At 44.9% G+C, this 21,494-nt stretch overlaps 1 protein-coding gene across 6 annotated transcripts; it reads right to left on the bottom strand.

Moving 5' to 3' along the window:
- Positions 1-265: 265 nt before the first annotated feature.
- Positions 266-19,588, bottom strand: LOC121301007 (transcription factor E2-alpha-like). Of its 6 annotated transcripts, none has more exons than XM_041230069.1 (11): positions 18,995-19,588; positions 14,745-14,855; positions 13,135-13,207; positions 6,960-7,033; positions 6,308-6,383; positions 4,910-4,962; positions 3,899-4,031; positions 3,651-3,700; positions 1,586-1,685; positions 1,062-1,177; positions 266-496 (listed from the first exon to the last, which is right to left on the bottom strand). In XM_041230069.1, exons 2-11 carry the CDS (start codon positions 14,823-14,825, stop codon positions 281-283), a joined length of 972 nt encoding a protein of 323 aa, XP_041086003.1. In that variant the 5' UTR covers positions 14,826-14,855; positions 18,995-19,588; the 3' UTR covers positions 266-280. The 6 variants fall into 6 exon arrangements, with proteins under 6 accessions (XP_041086003.1, XP_041086007.1, XP_041086004.1 ...); XM_041230073.1 differs by having other exon boundaries at positions 266-466; positions 18,995-19,585; XM_041230070.1 differs by lacking the exon at positions 18,995-19,588 and adding an exon at positions 18,677-18,783.
- Positions 19,589-21,494: the final 1,906 nt, after the last annotated feature.

Here is a 21,494-nt window from a genome sequence, read left to right on the forward strand (position 1 = left end):
AACAATAAAATAAAAAAAGGAGAATTAAAATAGCAGGAAAATATTCATCGTTCTGCATTTGTACACAATACTAATCTAAAAGCTCCCAGGAAACCTATGGTTTCACACACCCTGATGAGCCCTAATCTCAGACCACTTTGGGTTACCTTTGGTTAGGTGGTCTAATAGAGATGTCAATAATTAGTATTTTAGCCTTAAGAGTTAAGCTCCACGTCATTAAAATGCATTCAGGGAGGGAGCACTGCAGCTCGTTTCAATCATGCCCACGTTCCCTTCTCCTTTATTTTGCAGCAGGCACAGGCAGACTTGGACTGGGCAGTACTGCTCCCTTTGAAATGTGCCTACCCATGATAGGCTCCGCCCCGTTGAGCGGAGGCGTGTGATTGGACACTCCGTAGCCAGCTGACCCTGAGTGGAAGCCGGGCGGCAGGCTGCCGTTCACCTCGCTGCCGTGCAGAGGGTAGTTCTGAGGAGACAACGCGAGAGAGTGACGCTTCTGGTTCAAAAACATGGAGAAGGAGAGAGACAAAACAGCACACCTGGGTTACTATCAAGCCAGGAAAGGATGCAACACACACTTCATACAATACAGCAAAACACACAAAAAACAAAAGAGGCTGAGCTCTAACAGCCGGCCTCACGTTAGCAGCACCCGTTTGAGTTACTAGAACAGGACTACTTCACACACACTATTGGGAATGCAATCGAACATGCCATGACAATCACGCATGTGGCTGCCAAGTTTAAATATGGACATGCTTTCATTCACAACCTCCACCGTTTAAACATTCAGACTTCATTGAGAAGGTTAATACGTTTCTTTGTCACTTGAGTGCTCCTCATTTAGTAAGCAATACAGATCGTTTTAGCAGTGTAGTCACACTATAAATACTATTGCGGATGGTACTTCTTTCCATTGAGAGAGTTGGTCCACACATGGGGCTTGTGTGAATTTGGATCAATCAGTGTCAGAATGGCCTGCAGCAGTGAATGGTCTGCAGATAGTTGGTAGGAAGCCGGGTTAGCTGTGTATACAGAGAAGAGAAGCAAGCACCACTCACCATCCTGTCCTGCGGGTGAAGGCTGGTGAAGCCACTTGGCTGGGAGAGGTGAGCGGAGTTCCCCAGCACAGCGGCGTATCCAGCCTGGCCAATCTCTCCAGAGGAGTTCCACGGGTCTGTGGACAAGGGATACATGTATAGGAAAACAAAAACAAAAAGAAAACACACAGGAGACAGCCAGCAGAATGCAGGTGTTGCAGTCGAAACAGAAACTTAATCAAGTCTGCTGAAAATCAGCCGAAAAGTTACATCGCACCTAGACCCCCCCACATCCTCCCCACCACCCACTGGTGACGTAGACAGCTGCATCTCTAGAAGGTCAAACACTGACTACACAGGTGCCACGACCAACAACAGCAGCAGAAGAACGTACCCCAAAGAACACACTCCATGGAGTCAGATACGCTGCCAACAAGGTGAACAGCTGGCTTTGGATCGATCAAAGCAGTGCAGAAGTGTGGTCAGAATTGCTCGAGATGCTCAGAGACACTCCTCTGTGTGGGGGAAGGGGCTGCAGAACTCACCTTGCATGTAAAAGGACCCGGGGTAGCCAGGGCCAGCCTTCATTGGGGGGTAGCTGGCTGGTTCCCGGTTATAGTCTTCCCCAGAGGTTGAAGCATAAACCTGAAAACAGACAGACAATCACAGGGACTGTTATTGCTTATCTAAAGGATGCATCATCAGTAAACAAGCAACCAGAAAATCCATACCCTGGCCAGGAGCACATGCCCAAGATGGTGTTGCAGATCTTGAAATGTAAAGCTTTAAAACCACCCTTTAAAAATGGAAAGTAAAACTGGGATGCCCTGCAGTGTAATCTGAAGAAACGATCTTTACATTGGGCAAAAATGAAAACGACTGATTTAAATATAGATTCCATGAAAATTCAGAACCAATTTACACCTACATGCAAGCTGTTAGCTTGCGTTTCTCATCTTCAGTTTAACCTGGCCACAAGAAAAAAAGCACACGAAGGCAGCAAAGTCCTTACTCTTAACCCCAACTCCATCCTGAAGGAGCAATGTGAAAAGTGCACTGTGCTGACAGCACATGGCTCAGCACTAAAATCATACCATGTAACACATTCCCTCAGAGCGCAATGCCCTGGAACAGCAGCTCTGGTAAACGCTGCTTCTTGCTTTTAATTCCCTTCCATGCTCCACTTCAATGGTGACCAGCACTGGCTGAGAAGCGTGCATTTAAACACACAGCTACATTATAAAAATCAGCAGCATGGAACACAGAAATCACATTTTCCAACAATGTTTCTGAATACCCTAGCTATAGAATCTGTTTGTTTTGTGTCTAGTTTATCAAAGTATAGTTACTCTGCCACTGGCACTAAAGGGTGCCCGCCCCCAATCTTTTTTTGCATGAAAAGAAATAAAAAGGCACGAGCAGCCGAGAATGCGAATCCAGCAAATTGACTTTTTTTCTATAATTTGATTAAATAGGGAGAAGTGGAAAGGGAATGGAGACTTCTAATTACAGAGCCATCTGCCCAAACCTGGCTGGAATCCAACTCCACGGGCAGCTGTGTGAGAGAGAGGGAGTGGGGGTGGAGAGAGAGAGAGCATGAGAGAAGGAAAAAAGGAGAAGAGGCAAGAGAGACTAAATGAACCCTATAAGGGGTCCCCTACAGGGGAGGGGAGGAAAAAAAAAGCCTGTTTCTGAGCAACCAGATTAAGGCAGTTTACAAAACAGAGCGAGCAATAGCAGAATACCTATTTGCTGCTGGCATGTAAATTTCAGAGAGTTACTGAAGTGGTGTGTCTGGAAGAATCTCTTGGGAACAGTGGATTTCAGTAAACAGTACTGCAGCATCAGAGGCAGGATATTAGGCATGTATTCATTGGTTAAGTATTTGTATAGTAAAAACAATGAAGTGAAAGCACTCAATCCCATTGGACACAGGCACCACAGAGAACTAAACATTGTGTACCTGCGAACCACACCGGCTGAACCGCTTCCACAGGTATCACAGGGTTAGACGCAATTCCATCCAATCTGGGAGTTCAGAAGAACTCTAGTCAGTCAGAACGTCTAGTCAGTGGTTACAGTAAAGGAGAGCCAAGAGATCAGGGCTTTAAATCTCAGCTCAGACACGGACTGCAAAACCTTGGGCAAAATCCCTCAAGAGTACTCAAAACAGGGTGAAGCAACGCCACTGCTGGACAGAACGCGGGGCGCCGCGGGTCTGGGTTACGACGCTGGATACTCTTTCTGTGTTAATGGTTTTGTTGTGGATTGGGGCTGGAGGAGAGTCCTGCTACTTGCCCAAGGTTGTGCTGTGAATCAGTTTGTAGAGCTGCAATCCAAACCCTTTGCTCTTAACTCCTGCACTAAACTGGCTCGTTACCTCTGAAATCATCACCATTCGTTTCATTTGAAAAGGAACACAACTAGTCGGCTTGCACTGCTGCTTTGGAATTAAAGCAGATAACGCCGAGCTGCTGAAATGGATGCCACTACTCAAAGCAGGCAGGCCCCAGTACATCCAGCCTGCCAACAGACAGCCCACTCACATTAGCACTGACCCACCCAGCGACGCGCTCACACATTCCTCAAGCTCACAGAAGGTCTACTTACTGAAGAAGGCAGGCCGGGAGGGACCTTTCGGATCTTTTTAGGCTGTCCATCTGAAACAAACAAACAAATTCAGCAAACCTTTGGGCTAAAATCTTAAATACACACAAGAAACCAAGCGATAGTGGGCAGTAGTTTTAAAATTCCGATGCTCTCGTCAGAATGACCAACTGATTTTCATACAAGTTTTTATCATTAGAATGGTATGATTCAATGTTAAACTTCAAGGCCTTGCTTCTCCCCACCCTCACCTATGTTGTTGTCAGCCGGCCGTCGACGTGGGTTGCTGGGGTATGAGGAGTAGTACTGAGAGCCTGCCTTCATGCCAGAGGGAGACAGGGCATCTGGGCTGGGCATCGCCATCTCACTGGAAAGGAAGCCAGCCTAGAGAGGGGAGAGGAGAGATTATAGCAGTGAGGGTCAGGTAAGAAGGTCGACCACAAAACATAGAACTTGCACTCCTCAGAATATATATATATATATTTTTTTTTTTAACACATACCTAATGCAAACTCTGAGCCATCTTAGTTGTATCATTTCACAAATCTTAGCCATTTAAAAGGTTACAGACAGACCAACTTTGGGAAATGAACTTGTCATCCACACAATCAAAGATGTCTGACCTACAAAGCTTAAAAAATGCTGCATGGTAAACAGAATTGCAAAATGGTCCCTCTTTAAAAGATGACAAAGAAAGCACAAGAGCTGCGTGAGAGGGCGTAGTGTCAGAAGACCCAGCTCAAGGCCCCTGGATAAGCAGGGAGGGAGGGAGTGCCAGCGTTCGCCCCCGCATTCTCCCACACCCTCGGGCCGGGGGGCTCGCTGCTCTTCTGGATTGAAGCTGCCATTTTTGGCACAGGGCCAAGTGGTAACATTTTTGGCAGAGAAAAAAGGGGCCTTCAATCTGGTCTGGCTCTAAAAACCCACACAGCTGTCTCAGGCAGCGGAAGCCCCCAGCATTACAATGGGAGGAAATTCTGACATAGTGGTGTAAAATTAAAACAAAATGACGGAGGAACAAGGAGTTTTTTTTTGTTTTTGCTTATTGAGGTCCCTGTAAGGTTTGGAAAAAACACAAAACAAACAGGAGGTGAAACACTAACTGGGACAATGGAGGTGGAGGAGTGACAGGGAAACCCTGGGGCCACAGAGACCCACATGTCAGCAAGGACTGCTGGCACGGAGACGCACTCTTACAGAAACAGCCAGGAAAGTATAGGCTACATCACACACATATTTGCCACATTTACATGCTTGCCTACCTGGCTAATTCCAGACATTCCACCTTCTCTTCCAAATGGTGAATATGTTTTACCTGTAGGGAGAAGAAAACCAAACAATGAGGTGTGTGCACATTTGACCTTTCTGCTTGTTTACAATCTCCCACAGGTCAATAAACTTGGACAACTGTTGACATCTTGCACTCTATATTACACGATTGTGAGAGATTGTTACCATGGCAGTCTATCTTCCAGGAAAGCACTTGAAACCGGTCAGGTCAGAGCACGTTTCTCTCCGTTACCAAATTAGCAAAACAGGAAAGCCTGGCTGCATTTTAACAGGGTTACTAATGAAAGCTGGATATTCTAGAATAGACTTTGGCTATCCTCCTTGGTTTTGATTTGAAAGCATTATCCTACTTGTTAACCTTTAGAAGAAAAAGACAGAAATATCCAAAAACACACAAGCTAAGAGAATGGTATCCATTTATTTATTTGAAATAGCGACACGCAAAAAAAGGCATAAATTAGGATGTTAAATACACACACACCAAATGTAATTAAATAAAATCTCTTGCACTCTCTCACTGCGATGGGTAGCAGGTGCAGTCCAGCCTTGGCACTGCCTTTGCCATTTCCCCCGAACCCGCAGGGAATTTGCACATGAATACCCTTAAATTACCCTGAGCTGAGCTCCACCAGGACTGAGCAGCGGCGCGACAGACTCTGCAGGGTTTGCCCTCTCCTGACAGCTCTTTTTATCCCTTCCCCCTCACCCACAAGGAGGGCCGGGTACACACTGGCAGGGAAAGCCACAGCCACACAGGCTGGGGAGAGGCAATTAGGGGGACCCCCACTATCCTCTAATTATCTTAATTAGGGAGAAACCTGCTGAGCAAGTAGGAAAGGGGCTGTCTAAGGGAGGTGGGAGCCACTTCAATTCAACAGAACCTGAAACCTCAAACCACTACAGCATTCAGGTCTGCCCCCCAAAAGTAACTCACTGATGCCCCGCATGTCCCAGTCAGTATCTGCTAAGCGGTACACACTGCACTACCAGTGGAGGATTCCCCCAAACCCCCCTTTCACATTCCACCAAGACTCAAACCAACAGCCACTTTCTACCCAATTACAACTATTAATAGACTCAAGAAACAACTTGAGAAAGCAGCAGGCTCCATCCCCCCTACCATTTGCTGCATAACTCTTACCTGCCTGTCCCATAAACATTCACTCAGACAGCGACTGTGGGGGGAACAATTCAAGTGAAAGTCATGCAGAGCAAAGACAGCTGGGCTGTGTGGGAAGCTCTGCCGGGGACCTACACAGACCTTGTTGGTAATTAAGGTAAATGACTCTTTTGTTTTCCCCCAGACACCACATTGGATACAAGGTGTGCCCTTCTCCCCCCCCAAAAAAAGAGCGCTATGAGATACTTACCAACTAAACCCGAGCCGAGGAAGGGCGAGGAAGCAAGTCCTTCGTGTTCGTTGTAATGAGAGCCTTCTCCATAACCCTAAAGCAAAATCTGGATTAGTGACCAGAAACAGGAGTCATTCAAACGCAATGACATGCTTAGCAGCCATATGGCCAGTGAGGATTCGTTAGAACGTCCTGAAACCCAATTCCCAGGCTCTGTTCTCTGACACTGTCAGCACTGTACTTGTATATTTTTGCATTTCATATTTTTACAATGCTGTAAAAACATCTACACATGTTTGTTGCACCGAACACTAAAGTGTTTGTAAAAAAAAAAAAAAAAAAAAAAACAAAAAAAAAAAAAAACAAATTAGAGAATTGTCTGCAAAGTCAATACAGCAAAATTCTGTACAGGGGAAATCCAGACAATTATTTGCAGAAGGAAAGTGGGGGCGTTTGTTTTTTCCTTCTTAAGGACAATGTAAGGGGGCTGCACACAGACAGTGTTAACCTGACAGAGCTGTGCTATGCCCTGTTAGCTGAGCTATAAACACAGACAGGTTTGGTGGTCTGCACAGGCTGCAGTCAGGACAGTGAAGATAAGGCCAGACCTATATTTGAACAGCTAGCAACCCAAAGCACAACACAAAATGGGAAACTTGTGGACATGTACCCTCCCCTGATGGAAAGAGGGGCTGTTCTGTTCTCCTGGTCCCCAGGATCCTGACCCGGACCGTTCATCCAAACCTGAAAAGGAACAAACAGAAACATTACAAAGTGTTCAGGAAGCCTTCCTCCTGTGAAGCCATGTCTGCAGCAATGACTCGTCGCTACGAAGCACGAGTGAAGAAATGAGACTTTGCAAATCAAACGCCACTGATCCAGCCACGCATTCATTTGCAAGTATGACATTCATAATTTTATTTTATTTATTTTTTTAATAAATGAGCTTTCAGCCTTCTAGCAGGCCCTGTCCTGAGCGGCTGGCTGACAGGTGGTTTAAAAACACAGCACTACCAGCTACTGGGCCCTTTTTCACAAGCAGGGTTGCAGTATTCGGCATTCATAATTACACTTTTCAGACTTAATTACACCAGGGCCATGTAATCCTGGTGGATCTTGGGCTACATGCAGTTGAAGCCACTCAATACAATGACTCTGATAGGGGCTAGAGAGTAAGTCTGTGCATGGTCTTTATTCTCCAAGCCCTCAGCTCTTACCACCCTGTATCTCTCGTTGCACAGCAAGTCAGATTCACCACCTTGTGACGCATCCACAAACCTTACATTACTGCACAGAGTACCCAAACAGTGCTTGAAATAGAGTTGGAAAATGACCATAACAGTTTCATGTGAATCCCAAAAGATCACTACTGCACAGATCTAAAGCAAGCCAGCAATCCAGCATTAGGGGATAAAGACTGGATTAGGGGTTACTGGCAAACTATCTCAAATGAAAACCAACAGCAAAACAATAATTTGCAACCTGTCTGTCTGATGGGTTTAATCCAGTCCAGCAGGTGTGCACTGTGTTAATTTATCATGCAGAACAATAAACATGTACAATTACTATGTTTAGGGCTTCTAATATGAATACTACCTACTTGTGGAAACAATGAGATGTGCATTATTGTGCTGCTTTCATTTCTATAGCTCCCTTCCCTGACATGCATATTCACCTTCACAGACTTCACCATTTAAAAGCCTTATTTTTAAAATGTTTTCACTTCAATGATCGCTAGAACAGACATTTGTCATAAAATTCCACCTCCCAATTCCGCTGCCTTTTGTGCTGCAGCCGACAAGGGTCTCTGGGGAGACTAGGCTTAATTGCATCCTCATTTACATAGCTGTGCATATTAATGTGCTCTGCTGATGAATATTCATAACATCTTTTGATTTTGTTTTCTTAAGATGAGCAACTGGAGAGATTGCTGTTAACAGCACTGCGTAAAACACACAGGCCAGGCCAGAGAGCCAACTTTGCATTTATAAAGGGGAGAATCTTAGGATGGGGAAGTTAATGAGGGTGAGGGACTTCAGAGTTCCTGGAACCGAACAGCGTTGAGGCTATTCTGCAACTTGCAGTTTTCACAGGATCACTGCGGAATATCTATTCGTGTGCAATTAGCTAAAATCTTTTGAAAAAAAGTGATTAGTTTTCAAAAGGCAAAACTGAAGGGGAAAATGCATGCCACTACTGTGGGAGCTGTGAAATCTGCTTGCGCTGTGCATTTCAGGCTCTCCAGTAAGTAAGGAGGGAGAGTAAGTGAGAAAGGTTTAATTGTGCATAATAATGACTACTTATGCATATTCATGAGGTTTTTCATTTTGATTCCTAATTAAAACAGTTCTAATATCATTACTAGATATAGGCATTGTAGAATACGCAAGGACATGTACTCAATAGCAATCAGAGTTAATGCTTCTCAGATTTCTTCACTGTACTTCAAAACACCTTCAATGACACGATTTCACCAACAACAGTCCTGGTAAAATACAAATTCAGCACAGCAGTGCAGGGGCATGAGAAACAGGGAATGGGAAAGTGGAAGCAGCCCAGACTAGCAATACAAAGAACACGCTTTGGAATCTGCTCTGAACTGTGATTGGTGCTACAGTATAACCCTACAGAAAATAAACACAAAATGAAAAGAAAGCCTACGACAATCCTGACCATGCGCGTCTGGAACCAGCGCAGAAGGCACCACCAGATAGGCTGCACCCTCTTTTATAAAAGAGATGACAAAGAATATGCCAAAACTGAGTTTTTATACTACAATATAGTAGCTTAAAATAGCATAAAAATCTACAAAAACCTATCAAATCTGGAGGCCATAGACACTTGATTAAAAGAGGTGTGCACTAGCCGACAGCCTGGTCAGCTCTCACTATAGAGTCCATTCACAGAGCGGCACTAGCAGTGAAACCCCTCATGGAATCTCAAACTTGATGTTAAAGGGTTTTCAGAAGTCATGACACCAGACACCCCTGAGTGTCATGCATCCAATCACAGACCTGAATGACACTGCAGCACTGGAATGTGACCTTCCACAAAAAAAACACCCTTTCCCTCCTAAACATCCCCAAGAGGGTTAGTGAATAGTTTATCAAACTGCAGGCAAGGTCTGGGGAACTCAACCTGCTGGAAAACAGGACTGCACAACAAGACTTCAGGGTTTTTAGTTGTTTTTTTTGCTACCTCAGTCCATTACTACCACTCTGTCTTCTCCCAACTTCACTGAAAAAGCAACATTAATCTTATTAGTTTTCTTTGGTTTAACTTTCCCAGGGAAAGAGAATGGATGCACGCCAAATGCGTCTCCAACTTTAAACGGTGTTAACTTCTATCCCTAATACTACTGTGTGTTAGGAGACTGGACCTGAAAATGAGACAATGAAGAGCAGGTGAACAAAAAAAAGCCACACTAACAGTTCTTCTATACCAGAAACCGGTGAATGAGCCAACATAGGGAGGACTGACCTCCACAGAAACCACTATTATGACCACTCTCCACTTTCCTGGGCTGCAAACATGCATTTTAAACAAAGTATTCTCTACAGCTTACAAGCCACAGTGCAAGACTGCGGCGCGCACATACAGATAAACACCAGCGCACACAACACAGAACCTCTCATTCCTCAGCACCAACCACTAGACCAACTAAGCTGGCCTGATCCTCTGGGGGGAAAAAAGAAAAGGTTTACATGAAGTAAAACCACCGCAAAACCCTGAGCTTCCTGTCCTTTATACTAGAGTCTTGGGACTCAAACAGGGAAAACAGCAAAGGGGAGTCAAAACGAGAGGGTCGGGTCACGTGTCCAAGCATGAGTCACAGCAAGTGAAGTGGGAGTCATTCATGTCTCTTCTAAACAAAGCCTGGGCTGCAATTGGAGGAAGCGATGGTGGAAAAGGCAAGTCAGACTGTGACTCACGCTGCTGTATCTCACAGTATTCAACAGACTCTGATTAAGGGGCTGAAACAGTCTCAACACTTATACTTACACACTGTAGGAGACAAAGGGATTAGTATATTCAGCCCTTTGGACCTAGAATAAAAAAATAAATAAAAATGTGGAACAGCATCAGCTTAAACTTCTGCTCCATACTGCACAGATCTCCAAAAATAATAATAAGATCAGAGACTGTGAAGACTTGCCCATTGGACATTGTGTTGCCACTGTAGAAAAGTCAATGAGTTTGTTATTTAAAAGGGTTAGCAATACTACCAGAAAGCTTTTTTTTTTTTTTTTTAAAAAAGCACTATTTCAAGACAGAAACTGCCTGCAGGTTCTCCCTCTTCTGCCTTTTAACCCACACTTTTGACTAAAAATACCTTTCAATCTCAGTTTCATCTTTTTGATAAATGAAACTAGAAACTATGGGTACGAATGCGAGCACAGGGTTTCCCCGAGCTCCGAGCAACCGGCTCAAGCTCCCCGCTATGCACACACACATTCAGCTCAGCTGTTCTTATTGAAGGTCTCTCTCGCACTGCCAGGTTCACATAAACCTACCTTTACATGTTTTCTACTCTTCAGTTTTAAATTAAAAAAAACATGTTTTTAGCTCCTGCCAAACAGAGCCCAAGCAACTCAATTGAGTAAACGTTTCTAAGCGGATTGATTTTGGCCTTGAAAGCTACTCTGTATAATCCTAGCTATTTATTATTATTTAAACATTCAAAAATCTCTGTATGAAGGCCACCAGGTGCAAGCTATATAATAACAATAGCAATGTGGTGGCGATAGTGGCAGCTTCTTCAATCACAAATGTAGAAACCATTCTGCTAGGTTCTCACAATTAAACAAGTCACAGTAATCTCAAGTAGCAACAACACAAACGGAAGATGCAACATGCTGCAGATGGCACTGCTCCTGCTCGAGTGCTGCAGGTTACAGCACTCCCAGTCACACAGTGGCTGCTCTGAGTTTCCTGGCAGCAGTCCTTGGTACCGGTGGTGCCCGGTGACGATTCCCAGACTCCTCCGGCCTCACACCTACCCTGGTCCTTGACGAAAGCACAGCAGCTGCAGAGGTGCCCAGGTAAGCGCCTGCACAATGCTTATTCAGCGGTCACTGAAACGGCTCAACTGAGGTGTTGTTGCAGATTAGCAGGGAAACGTGTGAAAAGCACAGCTCTTCTCTGTAACTGCTCCTCGGACTACTTCCTGAAGGACAGGGCCCCTGGGGAGAAGCTCTGATCAGGGACTCACAAACTGCTCACCTTCTCTTCCCCTGCTTTAATTCTTCGGAAGGATTTTCACACTAGGGGGTCCCTTTGAGAAAAACCTCATTCCCAAACCAAGTGAGAAGGGGGGCTGCGAAACCCTTCTAGTGCAAAACAGTGGGGCACATCTCAAACAAGACCACTACTCTTCCTTGTTTGTATAAAATAGTGTGTTTGTGTGAAGGGAAGGGGAGGGTCGGAGGCCTGAAATAGGTGCTAACCGGAGTTCACAATTCTGACTCCTATTAGCACTGGTCCCCCTTTTTCATACTTTCTCACTTAATTTAGCACAGCACCATAGATCAAAACAAAGCAAACCCTTGTTTTCTGGTATCTAACACTTTCCTGTGCTGCAGGAGATTGAAAAACAGTCTTGAAAAAGTCTTTGAAAACCAGCATATTCCAAATTAAAAAGGTATCAATTACAAAAAGACAAAAGATTCAAACACCGGGCAATCTTCAATACTAGCACAGTGTAGCTTGCAGAAAGTACCAGCGAAGAGGTACCCCCTGGAACAGAGGCCAGGATTCCACACTTCTACCACAGCAGGACACAGGCCCACAAACTAGCTGCCCAGCTACTACTAACTTCAACATTTCTCTGGCTCAGTGCTGCAAACTTGCTTCAAAACACCCCACCTGCTTTCCCTCGATTAGGATTCCAAAGCCCCAGCCAAAGTGATGTAATGCAGCTACAAACAAAATGTTCAAAAGAGACCCAACTGCCTGCAGGGCGAACAAATTGCTTTGTTTTACAGGCTTGGAACCATAAAAACCTCCAAACTGCTGAATGCAAGAGCGTGTCCTGGCTTTCAACAGAAACAGGCTGGCCCCCACCCACAGCTCTCAGAGCAAAGCCTGATCAAAGCAAGCAGCAGCGCACCCTTAAACCTCCAACAACCATTACAAACACCAGCGAAGTGCAAAACGCAGAGCAGCAGGGAATCTGGGGCGGGAGAGCTACCGTCCAGCCTTCATTTAGTTTGTTTTGATTCCTTCATTATTAGTCACCTCATTTATGTATGAGATTGCCCATGACCTACACAAAACAAGCTGCTCAAATAAAGCAGAGTACGACAGCTGTAAAAGGACTTGAGACAGAATAGAAAACTTCAAAACACACACACAATACAGCCGTCTCACATTTACAGTATAATAGTTTCCAATTTACACACCAAGAGTCAGACATCAGGGTAATTCAAATGCACAATGCAATGAAGTGTTCTCGGCCCGCTGTTCTGGTTCAGTGTGAACGTGGATTTTTCTTCCACAGTGTTTTGACAGGTCTCCTTGCACGGCATGTTTCATCTGAGAGTCTAAGGGAGAGAATTCCCTTTGCAGGACGCAGTGTGTACTCAACCTGGCTTTGATCATTTTCAGAGTCAACAAACTTCCTTTCAACAGGTAGATCACACACGGGCACACACACACACAGGCAAGGACTAGACAGCAATACAGGAAGACAAAGGGTAAATCTCATAGACAGATATACATAAAAGAACAAGAGATTAAAACATTAACTCAAAAGCAAGATGCATGCAGTAACACGACCCCCCCCCCCACACACACACACTTTAACAGGCAAGCATTGAAAACACATTAAAACCTGGAATGCCTACCTGATCCTCCAAACTGGCTGCTTGCGAGGGTGGTTGGCCTGTTCTTTCCATTAGCGACAGGAGGAGCAAACATCTGCAAAAACAAAAGAGTGACAGATCCCGAATTACAAGGTGCCCCTTCTGTTCTACCCGTTTCAGACAGTATTAGCCCACTGCAAGGCAGAAGCAGTTTAAATATAGAATCTGCTGCCCCCAAGACCCCAGTACTCAGATCAGAGTTATTAGACTGGCTCAGCCTGCCTGCCACTCCTCGCTGCAGCACGTCACTGGATAGGAAGCGGCTAATTGCCCTTCGCAAAACCAGCCTTCTGTGACGAAAATGAACTGGAAAGTCCTTTAATAGGATAATGACAGTAATTTGGGGCAGAGTGGCAAAATCTTTTTCAAAACACACTCAACCCTGTAATTCATCACAGGCCAGCTGAAATACAGGTCCTTATCTCAATATTAAAAAGCCACCCCCCAAAGGTAACCAATGTAAAATGGTGGATAACATTCTCCAAATACTTCTTTTTAATATTAGTACAAGTCAGAATTCCTCTCTTCAAGCCCAACTAATTCAGTGTTACAAAACACCAACCAAAAACACTTGATACATTTAAATACAACTGGAAACTGCCAGCATTTTTTGCATCACTTTGTTGGAGACAACTCTGATAGCAATAGCAACTTATGAAGACGACACTCAGAATAAACCTCAAATAACTACAAAACAGGGAGGTGCCCAAACACATTTAATAAAGAGGATGACCACGTGGCTACAAGCTGGAAGGCTGCTCTGGGCTCATACCCTGTGGTTTCACTGTCCACTATCTGCATACAGGACCGACTCCTATCAGAAAGACTCCTTCTGCTTGATCGGTTATCTGTGTTGCATTTGAAGAGATCCCCCGACACTGATAATAATGTGAACTGTTCAAGCAATAAACAGGGGCCTATAACCAGCAAGCGTGCCAACTGGAGAATCTCAAAGACTGGACAGCACATTCCAGGTGCTACTCAAAGCAAAATTACGAGAACGCTCCAAGTTTTGCTGCATCCCAGCCACCCAACAAAAAGCCCCCCCCCACCCAGACAGATGCCAGTTTGACTACAACTAGGAGATTGCACTCTTACTGGTAGCATCTAGATTGCACAAGGGATGCCATTTACCATCCACCCCCCCTTACTGATCACCTCCCAAACAAGGAGGCCATCTAGCACGACAGAAACGTACATTTCCATGATTCGAGGATTTTCTTTATATACAGCACATTGTTCAAACATCATTTCAAATAAACAGTAGTTTAACCCCGTGAGGGCTCATGCAATCAATTTGCTTTTGGCAAGGCAATTCTTTGAGCATGCACAGTCATTCCCAGTGAGGCTCCGTCTACATCAACAAAGGAGGAGAACTTAATGCAAGAAAAAGAAAAATAATTCAGTGAAATAATGAATAAAATTGGAATTAAAAAAAAAAAAAAAAAAGTTTGGCTGGTGTGGATTTTAAATCAAAATGAACTCTTCTAGACTTGACTCTATAAAACGAGCACCCAACTCCTCCCCGCCCCTATATATGAAACGCAAGATGCCCCGATAAGGTTCAGCCCCGGCCCCACCCGCTCGCTTACCGCACTGAAATCCAGGAGGTCACTCAGTTCCTTGTCTGTTCCCACTGCAGCCATTCTCTGCTGCTGCTGCTGTTGGTTCATGCCACACTTATGTCTCAGCCACTAACCACCCTACAAAAAGATTCAAAGATAGGCTGCCTATTATTATTATTGTAGCCAAACAGCGCATTAAAAAAAATTAGATAATAAATCTGATGGCAAAATTACTAATGGGCTTTATTTTTGGGGAGGGTGGGGGAGGGGGGGGGTTTGGTTTAAAAAATATAAATCACTTACAGTACAAAAAAATCTCTAAGATACAATGTGAGCCAGATCCCTGCTGGAGTGGAGACTAACACATCCTCTGAGTGCTGGGTAAGGTTGAGGGAAGGCAGGCAGGCGTGACACGGGTTAGTCCATTCCAGCAGGAATTCATGTGTTAGGCCAGTTTTATTTGTTATCGCCTGTGTAGGATTCTCTCTCTAACATTTTACAAAAAAAAAATGTCTTGTAAATTGAGTACTGTACACAAACGAGTATTTCTAGTGGGGCTTGGGTCGTGTGCTCGCCCCACCCCCCTCGTGCTGCAGTGCCTCCTGCTGGGAGAGGTGAGGAGGTCCCTACAGCTGCACCATCTCCTAGCCTGCCGTCGATTCTACAGCCCTGTTCTGGTTTAACCAGCGAGGGCCAGGTCGTGTTCTAACACACCCCTCCTCATCATAGGGGAAAGGGACCCCCTCAAGCCGTGTAACACTAGATCTCATCATTGACAAATTCACTAGAGTCACAATTCATGCAAGCCCTCCCCACCACAGGAGCAGAGGTTAATTACCCTGTTCCCGTTCTATATATCCAAAGAAAAGGACCGCTTTAAAATGCACCAGTATAGATTTATAAAAAAAAAAAAAAAAAAAAAAAAAAAAAAAAAAAAAAAAAAATTAACAGGAAAACATAAGTGATTCCCTGTGCTTTACAACAGATAGCAAGAGCTGTACAAGCAGACTTAGCAAAAATCAAGAAGGTACTGCACCCAACAGAACAGGAGCTATCTGCTTGGCAGCAGCTCCACGCCTCACTCAGCACACCTTTCGAGGGAAATCAGACAAGCAGCAAGGACAGCTCATCAAAACAGTCTGCTGTACTACTGTCAGCCCTTGAGTCACATCAAACCAGAATAAACACAGCCATTGTTTAGATCTAGTTGGGGTTTAAAGCTCTACTACAGATTGGATCAGTTCCTTCTTCAGCTGCTCAGTGAACTTGGCAGAGCCTCCTGCTGCCAACAACCTTCCTAATCAACACAGCCAGGTACTGTCCTTGAAAATGTTTCCAGTAGCCCTGCATCAATCAACCAATACAGGCAGCTTCCAGTAGCCCAGTGCTATGGCAGAATTAGTAAAAGTACAAATAAACATCCAGAAATGCAATAAGATTGTTTGCTTGTGGAGAAGGCTGTGGTGCTTCCTGGTTATCTGCCCTGGCAGTCCCAGGAGGGTTAGCAGGTCACTGGAAACACAATTCTGATAGCCTGGGGCTGAATGAGTGACTACCAGACTCTTCCCAAGGGACGTGTTTTTCATATAGCAGATACAGGAAACAAGGTAATCTAATAAATAAGGCTCACAATATGCCAAGCGACATCACTAGGCTCCAAATACTCCAACAGCCCTAGCCTGGACATATACTGCGTGTGAAAGCGAGCCTTATATAAACTGGCACTCTATTCCCTGGAGGTAAACTGCAGGCAGATTGAGGGTTCAAGACCAGCTTATATACCACATTAGTTTGAGACTCTTTTTGTAATCGTCTAACACACAATCTCTCCCTGTTCACATAAAACATGCCTGTAATTAAACACTATGAATTCTGTCTTCAGATTGGCTTACAGTCCAGCCCCATGCTATGTTACAAACATGCCCTCGCAATTACAACTTCCATCAGTCTAGCAGGGTGTTTTTTTGTTTGTTTGTTTTAATGTATTCTGACACCCAATGTTCCTGGAAACTACCCTGAGAGCTACACTGTACACACCCAGAAATAATCGCATTCATGGGGGAGAAAACTAACGCAAAACGGTGTCCATTCTAGTATTGCGCACTTAACAGGATTTTTAAAAAGCACCATTTTACACGTACCATAGACTTCAAAGAGAAAGAAATACAAAACGTAAAAAGACATTTTCAACCGCTTTTCAAGTAGCGCAGGCAGGTGAACTTCAATCTGAAGCAGCAGTTTATAAGAGACTTTTAAAAACACCGTCATGAAATACAATTCTACAAACCACAGCAAAAAAATAAGTCTTTAAATTAGAAATGCGTTTCTATCACTACAGATAGAAATGGAGATGGACAGAAACCCCATTTTAACACCCGAAAACTTCGGCTTTCCGGACTTCTGCACATCCGAAAGGAACAAAATATCGCCCTTTAGCTGCTCTAACCAACAATCGGGTTTAAAAAACCGACAAATATGCAACAAAACTAATTCCCTTGGTCTGCGTTGTGTTATCTTCTTTAATAAACAGGATTTAGGTCAGTACCATATCCACAATAGAAAGTACAGCTTACTCAACTACACAAGCAGAAACCTTTCAAAATGTCCGAGGAAGACCCCTTTCTTGTTTTCGCAGGAAACCCACATTGAATCGTAATTCAAATACTCCTTTCAAAACTGTAAAGACAATAATGTCAGCGTACTAGCTACTGCTGAGAAACAAGCCTAAAAAAACAACTCTGTACAAATAATAATAATAAATAATAATAATAACCTTTTTAAAAACGGTTTCTAAATGAATGTAGGATCCCGTTATTAAAGCAGGGGGTTCATTAGCTCACGGATCGACACTTCATTTTAAAATCATACAGATGTTGTTTGATACGCCTTCGGTCCCCTTTTATCGTCGTGTATATATTTTGTTTCTTTCTAAAACTTCAAAGAAAATGATTGATTGAGCTTTAAGACCCCCCCCCCCCCCCAAACACAGCCTCTCCGACTGAAACACTAAATATTTATTGCAACAGTTGTACACTACTCCCAATGAAACGCGTGCCGCTAGCGATCCGGGCAGTAGCGTAATTAATTTCTGATGGATAACAATTATAATGATGCATATAAACTAATATAACAGGCAGTGTCACGAAGCAGCAGGAATCGGGGCGCTCCCCGCTCCCCGCTAACACGTCACAGGGTGCTTCGCTGAGAGCCCCAAGCGTGTGGGGTGTGGGGCGAGGGGCACCCCGCGAGGGGTGTGTGGGGCGAGGGGTGACTGGGGTGTGGGGTGTTGGGGGTGTGGGGCCCCACACCCCCAACCCACACCCGCACCCCCGCTGGGGTGTGGGGCGTGGGGGCGGGGTGGGCGTGGGCGACGTGGGGCGTGGGGCCGGGGTGTGGGGGTGTGGGGTGTGGGGCTCCCAGAGGGTGTGGGGCGAAGGGGCGAGGGGAGAGGCCAACACCCCGAGAGGGCTCACCCCAGGGGCGAGAGGGTCCACGGGGCGTGGGGGATGGGCAAGAGCTCTACAGAGTGTCACCGGCCTTTCCCGAAGTTTTTTTTTTTTTTTTTTTTTTTTTGAAAAGAAAACGTAGCCTTATTTCGTTGTCTATTACATGTGTCCGTGTCTTTGCGTACCCATTTATATCGACATATGTGTGTGTGTGTGTGGCTTGTACATACTAAATATGTAGATATTTTTATATAGTTAATATTATTATTAAAACTTGTATCTTGGTGATGTTTTGTTCGTCTACTGCCTGGCGAGACATTTCCTGCTGAATGTACAACAATGCGTTTAATGAAATGTACAAAGTGTCTTTTTAAGAAAGCTGACTCAGCTGTCAAGATGCATAATATTCTATAGAATTAATAATCGAGTTTACCCGCATATGCATAAACGCTGGCGATTAAAAAAACACAACTATCCGAGTACAAGCTGCAAACAAAAGTATCAAAACCTTACCTCCCCTGAACTACAACGAGTGTTTCTCAAACAGAGGCAGTACGTGCTGAACACACCGCATTAAAAACGCTGTTTGTTAACTTTGAGTTACTTTATAACTTGCCAGTATTTTGAACACGAAACAAAGAACTCCCCCCCCTTCTCCTCCTCCTCCTCCACGCTGACTGTTCACCTCACACCATCACCACACTCCACGAACCAGACAAAAACTCCAACACCCCCGCTTTTCCAGGAGCGAATTCACGCAACTTTTCCTTTTTGCAAAAGTTTGCGACTGGGTGGAAATGCCCAGTAAAGCGTGCATTGTGAAGGGATTACCTTTAGAGAATCCGCGCATCCAACAGTAAAAAAAGATTCGAGTGCAAAAAAACAGAAAACTTGAAGCGCTTCCCCCCCGTGCTTTACAAGCCGTGGCTGGAGCCGGCCAGAGCTTGCTTTTGTCCTTGTTTTTTCTTGTTGGTTAAGCAGCCCGCTTCGTTAAACTGTTATATCCTACTTGCACCCCGAACTCTTCAAGTCTCAAGCCTCCCTTTTTGCTGCTACAATTGAAACCATGTCACCCTGCGAGGAGACATTTTAACAGCCTTCCACATTGTCAGCGCCACGCCGTATCCCTCCGCTGGAACAGGGACCTCAGCGCCGGCGGTGTCCGCTTTCAAACGCACAACAAGCCGCTCCCAATCTTTCCACGGCTTTAGAAAGCAGATAGACGGCGCAGATTCCGCCGAACGCGTCTACCAGCGCTGCCCGTTTCGTCGCTGTTTCCGTGCTGCGTGTTTCTAAACACAGTATGCTAGGAACTATGTCAGCTGGCGGAGGTAGACGAATGGAAAGCAGGGGCGCGATGGAGCAGGAGCAGCACCAGATGGAATGATAAGCCTGCCAGGGCCGGCCAATGGAATGGCGAGTGCGGGTGAGGGGCAGGGCTGTCAGCCAGTCGCAGGTCGAGCTTGCGGCGGAGTCCCCACCCCTCCTCTCTCGCACTCCCTGTGTGCTCAGTGGGGCTGGCTGAAGGGGGCTCCAGTAGAGAGTCACTCACAGCGCTTTAATTATCTGTTTCACATCCCCTAAACCCCGGGTAGTGGAACACATTAAAATGAAAGCGGGACACGAGTATAGCATGTAGTCCTTATTCTAGTTGGGAAACAGCTGTTTGTGTTCTTGTTTTTGTGTGCTGATTTTTTTAAAGAGCTTGCCATTAGCATACATGATGATATCTCTGTGTTCATCTCTGTGACCAGGGAAAATAGCTTCTTCATCTTTATTATTATTATTATTATTATTATTATTATTTGTAATTAATGGCCATCGGTACAAAACGACGTAGCATTTTGCTGCATCTTGGTTATCGAGTGAGGCAGAATCAGCTCCTGTGTGTTTTTCTCTCCCGCTGCCATTTTGCCATTAACTCGCATCATGAAACTGTAGATTAAAAATGTCTGGGGAGAGAGAGAGAGAGAGAGAGAGAGAGAGAGAGAGAGAGAGAGAGAGAGAGAGAGAGAGAGAGAGAGAGAGAGAGAGAGAGAGGTGGGATCACAACAGGGAGCAGAATGTGGGGGAGGGGAGGAGCGGCAGAGAGAGAGAGAGAGAGAGAGAGAGGAGAGAGAGAGGAGAGAGAGGGAGAGAGAGAGGAAGGTAAGAAAACAACGGGAAAGAGAGGTTCTTGGTACACAGTGTGTGCGTATGTTACATACTGCAGCATTGTAGCATGCTACCGTGTAGGTGGGACACACTTGATGTCTGTTTTACAGTTACAGCGTGTTCTGAGGGTTAGCTATTCATTTTGTCGGCACCAAAACTAATTTCCTTGTGAGGCCCGGGTCATACCCCCAGTAAAACAGGGCTGGTAACATGCCAATAAACCTCATCTAGATCTAGCAATGCCAAACTTCAACCAATAAATACCAATAATCATCATCATCATCATCATAATACCAATACTACTACTACTAATAATAATAATAACAATAATAATAATAATCGCTTTCGTTGTTTTAACCGCTCTGCACAATGTTGATCATTTCGGAGCCCCCCCCCCCCTGCAAGTTGGCGCAGGGGCACGTTAGTAACTGCAATACTAAACCAGCGTTCGTGTTTAAAGCGCATACTACACAGATAAGAACCGAGGGGGGGATCCCGCTGGGTCTCGATTTAAAATACATGTGCGGTATTTAAACATGCAATGCATGCTTTAATACATTCTGGTGCTTGTACTCGATTACCCCCCCCCCAACAAGTATGCGTTCAGTCACATGACCTAAAATATGGACAATCTTCAAGTTAGAGCCTCCCCCAGTGAAAGGGGTATTTCTACCCACCCCTACCGTGAATCACTCGGACACATGCTGCTTCCAGGGGGCAACAACAGTTAGCAATGCAAACAGACCAAGTTTAGTATTTGCTATTGGGTTGCATTGTGCGTGTGTGTGAAGGGGCTGCTCTCACTGTTACACCTCCCTTACCTGTCTCTGCCACACACTCTACCTTGGGCTGTAATTACTGTTGCTGACTGTTGCTACCCCTTGGTAAATGTATTTTATTATTTGCGCAGGGGTCCCACGGGTGTCAGCCGCAATCGCGATCTCCCCTAGTTCCCACAGCCATTCCAACGCTTCGCTATTAGCTGTTCAATTAGGGCCGGAAACCAGACCCCAGGGAGCCCTTTCAATTACTGCCATCGTCCTGAGTCCTGCACTACGGTGATCGCTTTCCCTAATGAATAACGCTGCCATTAACTTACCTTGGTACTTGCTTTATAAATACATGCATGCATATATATATATATATATATATATATATATATATATATATATATATA

The sequence above is a fragment of the Polyodon spathula genome, chromosome 26 (assembly GCF_017654505.1).
Source record: "Polyodon spathula isolate WHYD16114869_AA chromosome 26, ASM1765450v1, whole genome shotgun sequence".
NCBI lineage: Eukaryota > Metazoa > Chordata > Actinopteri > Acipenseriformes > Polyodontidae > Polyodon > Polyodon spathula.